Raw genomic sequence first — 7,120 nt, 5'->3', positions numbered from 1 at the left:
TGGGAATTTAAGATATTCCCTGCCACTAGGCCCTTTGATAAGCTTGGGTGACTCTGAGAGACTTCCTTGATTTGAAAATATACTCTGCCTCCTGATGGACTGAATGTGGTCACATGGAGCCTGAGGTGGGAAGCTTGGTTTTCAGCAATGCCCACACCTTGGTGCTCTGTGATTGGGAAGTGGGTAAAGAGGATTGTGACATTCTCTGAGCCAGGAGAAGGCTATATAAACCCTTAAGTGAGGCTTTGTTTTGGGGCTCACTTTGAGAAGTGTTGTGCAATTTGACCAGATGAGACTCTGGGCAACTGTAGAGCCCCCCGGCTTTGAAAAACCCAGATGTTGATGCTTCCCTCTCTGGTAACTAACTAGGTATGGATGTAATGTTCAGACAGTTGGAGACCTGTTTACTTTATCTGTTTCTCTGTCTGCTTGTAACTTCTGCCTGTACCTTATTTGTATTCTCTGAAGTTGGGGGTGCTGACCTTTTCCCCCTGAACTAGGCAAATGACATATGTTTGATTAAAGAAAGATTGTTAACCCATTTTGAGCTACTTTCATTTAGAAAAGCAGATCTAAAAACCCATGTTGGCAGCCACCCTGGCTATGAAGGGGTGTTTGCTGCTACAGCACAACAGCTGTGTAGCCCCACTGCATGGCTGCATTAGGAACTCCTGGCCTGCAGAATGTAAGGGGACCAAGTGGCCATTCAGAGGGTAATCACTTTGCTTTAAACTGCTTGGGTCAGGATCATGATCTTGGGTAGTGGTCCTGAGGTGTGTGGCCAGTGAGCCAGAGCTTGTGGGGGCTGTAGAGAGGGCATGCTTCTAATAGTCCTGGCAGCTGTGAAAACCCCAGTAATTTGGCACAAAGCTCTCTCCATTGTCATTGTGGAAGCAGAGGTCTACCATGGCAAAGAACTCAAAAATCAAGTAATTGGCTGGCAATATTTGCAAGCACAGGAAGCATAATCAGACCATACAAACCTTTTTTGGGGGGGACAAAAAGGACCAAGGCATGGAGCTGGAGGAAGACAGTGAATTCAGAATTCCTGCATCAAAAACCTCCAAGAAAAATATGAAATAGTTACAGGCCATGGAGGAGCTCAGGAAGGATCTTGAAAATCAAGGAAGAGAAGTGGAGGAGAAATTGGAAAGAGAAATGAGAATAATGCAAGAAAATCATGAAAAGTGAGTCAACAGCCTGCTAAAGGAGACCAAAAATAGACTGAAAATAACACTTTAAAAATAGACTAACTCAAATGGCAAAAGAGAACAGAAAAAAAAACCAGTGAGGAGAAGAATGCCTTAAAAAGCCTAATTTGCCAGATGGAAAAGGAATTTTAAAAAGTCACTGATGAGGATAACTTCTTCAAAATTAGATTGGAGCAATTGGAAGCTAATGACTTTCTGAGAAATCAAGATACTCTGAAACAGATCCAAACAAATGAAAAAAGAAGGCAATGTGAAATATCTCATTGGAAAAAAAAAACTGACCTGGAAAATAGATCCAGGAGAGATCACTTAAAAATTATTGGACGGACTACCTGAAAGCCATGATCAAAAAAAGAGTCTAGACACCATCTTTCAAGAAATTAACAAGCAAAATTGCACTGATATTCTAGAACTAGAGGGCAAAATAAAAATTGAAAGAATTCACTGATTGCATCTTGAAAAAGATAAAATAAAACTCCTAGGAAATTTTAGCTAAATTCCAGAGTTTCCAGGTAAAGGTGAAAATACTGCAAGCAGTCAGGAATAAACAATTTGAGTATTGTGGAAACACAATCAGGATAACACAAGACCTAGCAGCTTCTACATAAATGGATCAAAGGCCTTGGAATATGATATTCCAAAGGTCAAAGGAGCTAGGAATAAAACCAAGAATCACCTACCCAGCAAAACTGAGCATAATGCTTCAGAAGAAAATATGGTCATTCAGTGAAATAGAGGATTTTCAAGCATTCTTGATTAAATGACCAGACCTGAACAGAAAATTTGACTTTCAAATACAAGAAGCAAGAGAAGCATGAGATGGTAAACAGGAAAAAGAAATCATAAGCAACTTATTAAAATTGTACTATTTACAATCCTACAAGGAAAAATGAAAATTGTAACTCATAAGGCTTTTTCTCAGTATGAGGATAGCTGAAGGGAATATATATGTATATAATATATATATATATGTATGAATAGAAGGGTGTATATGTATACAAATATATATGTGAGTGTGGGCATGTGTATGTTCATGTATACATAGACAGAGGGCAAAGGATAAGATGAATATGAAGGGATGATGTCTAAAAAAATAAAATTAAGAGGTGAGAGAGGAATTAATTGGGAGAAGGAGAAAGGGAGAAATAGAATAGGGTAAATTATCTTCTATAAAAGAGGCAAGAAAAAACTGTTACAATGGAGAAGAGCAGGAAGGTGAAAGGACATGGGACAACCTTATTCTCATTGAATTTGGCTTAAGAAGGGAATAACATACACACTCAATTGGATATCTTACCCTACAAGAAAATAGGGGTAGGGGATAAGGGGGGGATAATAGAAGGGAGAGCAGATTTGGGGAGAGGGTAGTTAGAAGCACACATTTTCAAAAAGGTATAGGGTTAAAGGAGAAAATGGAAAAAGCGAGGACCGGATAGGATGAAGGGAAATATAGTTAGTCTTTCACAATATAACTCCTATGGAAATGATTTGGGTAACTACACATATACAACCTGTATTAAATTGCTTATCTTCTCAGTGGGGGCAGGGGAGGAGGAAAGAAGGGAAAAAATCTGAAAATCAAAGTTTTAAAAACAAATGTTTAATTTTTTTTTTGTACTTCACATGCAACTGGGAAATAAGATATACCAGCAATGAGGTATAGAAATCCATCTTGTCCTACTAGAAAGTTGGGGAGGGAGGTGATGGGAGAGGATATAAGAGAGAAGAGATTGGGGAAAGGAGTATTCAATAGGCTTGCTATTTTGGGGTGGGGTAGGGAAAGGTGGGGAGAAAAAATTGTAACTCAAAATCTTGTGGAAATGAATGTTGAAAACTATAAACAAACAAACAAATGAATGAATGAATATACGAATTAAAAAAGTGAAACCAAACCAAACCATAACTAAAAAGCAATCAAACTAGTCCTCTCTTAGTTAGAACACCATGAGGTAATCAAAGCTCAAAAGATAAAAATGATGGTAAACTAATTGTTTTGCTCAAATCTATCCAAAACTTCAGAAAGAAGGAATTATTTACTTAATATGAAGAAACTAAAACTTAATTCATCAGACAAGAAGAGAGAAACTGTGTAAGTTTGAAACATTATGAAATAACAGCAATTATAATATTTAGGGATCTCATTCCATATCTCCCTTTTAATCCATGTCATATTCCAGCCCAAACAACATTTTAGGTCTATGCTTTAAAATCTGGTTATTAGAATCCTTGCTCAGAACTCACTATGTCAGTGCTTGCCTGAAAATAATTTCCTCATTTTGTCTCCCCTACCCAACCCCCATAAACATTCCAAAGAACAAGTGGTAAGTTTTGATTGTACCCAGCACAGTAGTGAAAAGGAGACAAGCTGAGGTGAAGGGAGTGTAGACTATACCACAGCACATATCTATCTTGCCTGGAAACAACCTCCACTCCTTCTATTTTTAAAATTTCCCCCCTCTACTCCTTTTAGAAAGGGATTAAAAGCTCAGCTAGTGTCATTTCTCCCTCCTTGGAGATTACTTTGGGCAGGAACTCAAGATCCAAACAGAGGAGTCAGGGGACACCTTGTGGGAGAGGGTCTATGTAGCAGGGAAAAGGGGAGAAATTGATGAGTAAGGCAAGAAAATAGAGAAGATATTGGGAATAAAAGAGAAAGGCTAAATTAGGAAAGGTCAGAGCAAAAACAATGAATGGAAACTTAAAGGCAGACAATATTTTAATTATTATTATTTATTTAATTTTTGTTTACAACATTCAGTTCCATAAACTTTTGAGTTCCATATTTTCTCCACCTGCCTCTCCTTCCCTCTCTTACCCCTCAGCGGCATGAAATCTGATAAAGGTTTTATAAATACCTTCACATTAAACATTAGTCAAGCTGTAAAGAATTATAAGTAATGGAACAAACAATGAGAAAGAAGACACAAAATAAAACAAAGTAAAACAAAACAGAGAGAGAGCAAGTAGTTTGCTTCCATCTGCATTCAGACTCTGTAGCTCTTTCTCTGGATACACACTTCCATTTCCATCATGAGTCTTTTGGAGTTGTCTTATAGCCTTGCATTGCTGAGATGAGCCCAGTCTATCAAAGTTAGTCATCAGAGATACAATGTATCTGTACTTGTGTACAAAGTTCTACTGGTTTTGCTCCACTCACTCAGCATCAATTTATGTTGTCTTTCCACGTCATTAGGACGTTTGTCTGCAATTCATTTCTTTTTTTCTCAATTTATTTATTTGTTTTTATTTTTAAACATTCATTTCCACAAGATATTGCTACAAATTTTCTCCCTGTCTTTCCCCTACCCCACTCCAAGATAGTGAGTCTACTGAATATTCCTCCCAATCTGTTCTCTATTATATTCTCCCCTATCCTGCCCCTTACTTTCTAGAAGGGCAAGAAGGATTTATATACCCCAGTGCCTGTATATCTCATTTCCCAGTTGCATGTAAAAAACAAAATTTTTTTTAACATTTGTTTTGAAAACATTCCAGATTCTTTCCCTTCTTCCTTCGTCAAACACACCCACTTGGAGGACATGCAATTCAATATAGGTTGTATATGTGTAGTTACACAAAACGTTTCTGCAGTAGTTATATTGTGAAAGACTAACTGAATTTCCCTCCATCCTATCCCGCCCTCCACTAATTCCATTTTCTCCTTTGACCCTGTCCCTTTTCAAAGGTGTTTGCTTCTAACTATCCTCTCCCCCAATCTGCCCTCCCTTCTATTATCCCCCCTCTTAGCCCCTTCCCACCTACTTTCCTGTAAGGTAAGATTCCCAATTGGGTGTCTTGAGTATGTATGTTATTCCTTCCTTAAGCTAAATTCAATGAGAGTAAGGTTGACCGATTCCCTTTCACCTTCCTACTCTTCCCTTCCACTGTAACAGTTTTCTCTTGCCCTGTTTTATAAGAAATAACTTATCCTATTCTATCATTCCCTTTCTCCTTCTCCCAATATATTCTTCTATCACCTCTTGATTTTATTTTTTTTAGATATCATCCCTTCATATTAAACTCATCCTATGCCCTTTGTGTATGTATACATGCATACACATATACATGGACTCACATATATATTTATATACGCTATACACCCTCATATACATACATACACACATAAATTCATATATATTCCCTTCAACTATCCTCATACTGAGAAAAGTCTCATGAGTTACAATTATCATTTTTCCATGTAGGAATGTAAATAGTTCAACTTTAATAAATTCCTTATGATTTCTTTTTCCTGTTTACCTTCTTATTCTTTTCTTGCTTCTTGTATTTGAAAATCAAATTTTCTGTTTAACTCTGGCTTTTCATCAAGAATGCTTGAAAGTCCTCTGTTTCATTGAATGACCACATTTCCCCCTGAAGCATTATGCTCAGTTTTGATGGGTAGGTGATTCTTGGTTTTAATCCTAGCTCTTTTTATCTCTGGAATTTCATATTACAAGCCCTTTGATCTCTTAATGTAGAAGCTGCTAAATCTTGTGTTATCCTGATTGTGTTTCCACAATACTCAAATTGTTTCTTCCTGACTGTTTGTAATATTTTCTCCTTGATCTGGGAGCTCTGGAATTTGGTATAATATACCTAGGAGTTTTATTTTTGTACCTTTTTCAAAAGGGGATTGGTGAATTCTTTCAATTTCTATTTTGCCCTCTTGTTCTACAATATCAGGGCAATTTTCCTTGAAAATTTCTTGAAGGATGATTTTTAGTCTCTTTTTTTTTATCATGGCTTTCAAGTAGTCAAATAATTTTTTTTTCATAATCCAAGATTTTTTAATTGTTCTTTTTTTAGTCACTTATGCCATGAATTCATAGGGGATTGGTTCCAACAGCTCAGGTTCCTTGTCATTGGTTCTCACAAAGTGTGCTTCTCTGGGTGGAGCAGGCTGGCGTTTCAGTGGAACCCAAGTGCCTTTTTCTTTGGCTTCCTTCTTCTTCTGATCATTTTCCTTTACCTGCTTCAGGAAGCTATCTCTGCGCTTGGAATGCTTAATATGCTCAATACGCACATTAATTCTTTTGGCTAGAATCTTGCCCTTAACCTGTTTGTTTACAACAATGCCTACAGCATGCTGAATAACATTATAGACCCATCCAGTCTTGCCATGATAACATTTGTGGGGCATTCCTTGCTGAACTGTGCCCATACCCTTGATATCTACAAAATCACCTTTCTTGTATATTCGCATATAAGTAGCCAAAGGGACAGCACCATGTTTTCGAAAGAGCCTAGAAAACATGTATTGTGTCCCTCTCCTTTTTCCTTTTGTGCTCGTCATTTTGGCAACTCACTTCCCTGGGAAGGAAATAACACACTACAAAGCAGGAGCGGCTCGAGCCCCGTAGTCAAATACTTTTTAAATTATCTCTCCTGGATCTATTTTCCAGGTCAGTGGTTTTTCCAATGAGATGTTTCACATTGCCTTCAATTTTTACATTTGTTTGGATCTGTTTTATATTACCTTGATTTCTCATAAAGCAATTAGCTTCCATTTGCTCCAATCTAATTTTGAAGGAATCATTCTCTTCAGTGAGTTTTTGAAATTCCTTTTCCATCTGGGCAATTCAGTTTTTTAAGGCATTCTTCTCCTCATTGGCTTTTTGGACCTCTTTTGACATTTGATTTAGTCTATTTTTTAAGGTGTTATTTTCTTCAGTTATGCTGTTGTCATGTTTTTCATTATTTTCTCATGTCATTCTCATTTCTTTTTTTCCAATTTTTCCTCCACTTCTCTCACTTGATTTTTTTCTTTTTTCTTTTTTTTTAAGCAATTGGGGTTAAGTAACTTGCTCAAGGTTACACGGTCAGGTGTTTTTGGGGGGTGCTAAGTGTCTGAGCCCAAATTCAATCCCCAGGTCATCCTGAAACTGGGGCCGGTGCTCTCCCTTGCCGTG

At 37.4% G+C, this 7,120-nt stretch overlaps 1 protein-coding gene across 1 annotated transcript; it reads right to left on the bottom strand.

Annotated features, from left to right (window-relative positions):
• Window positions 1-5,973: 5,973 nt before the first annotated feature.
• On the bottom strand, window positions 5,974-6,567 carry LOC138172585 (large ribosomal subunit protein eL21-like). The gene has a single exon (XM_069102294.1). The coding sequence runs from the start codon at window positions 6,502-6,504 to the stop codon at window positions 6,022-6,024; it is 483 nt and encodes a 160-aa protein (XP_068958395.1). The 5' UTR covers window positions 6,505-6,567; the 3' UTR covers window positions 5,974-6,021.
• Window positions 6,568-7,120: the final 553 nt, after the last annotated feature.

The sequence above is a fragment of the Petaurus breviceps genome, unplaced genomic scaffold, assembly GCF_028583685.1.
Source record: "Petaurus breviceps papuanus isolate PSGF00001 unplaced genomic scaffold, PetGlider_PUasm1.0 551, whole genome shotgun sequence".
Lineage (NCBI taxonomy): Eukaryota > Metazoa > Chordata > Mammalia > Diprotodontia > Petauridae > Petaurus > Petaurus breviceps.
This window is presented reverse-complemented; position numbering and strand designations above follow the sequence as displayed.

Bases quoted from the DNA above. Each gene is read 5' to 3' on its own strand.
- LOC138172585 (XM_069102294.1), bottom strand. From the start codon at position 6,504: ATGACGAGCACAAAAGGAAAAAGGAGAGGGACACAATACATGTTTTCT.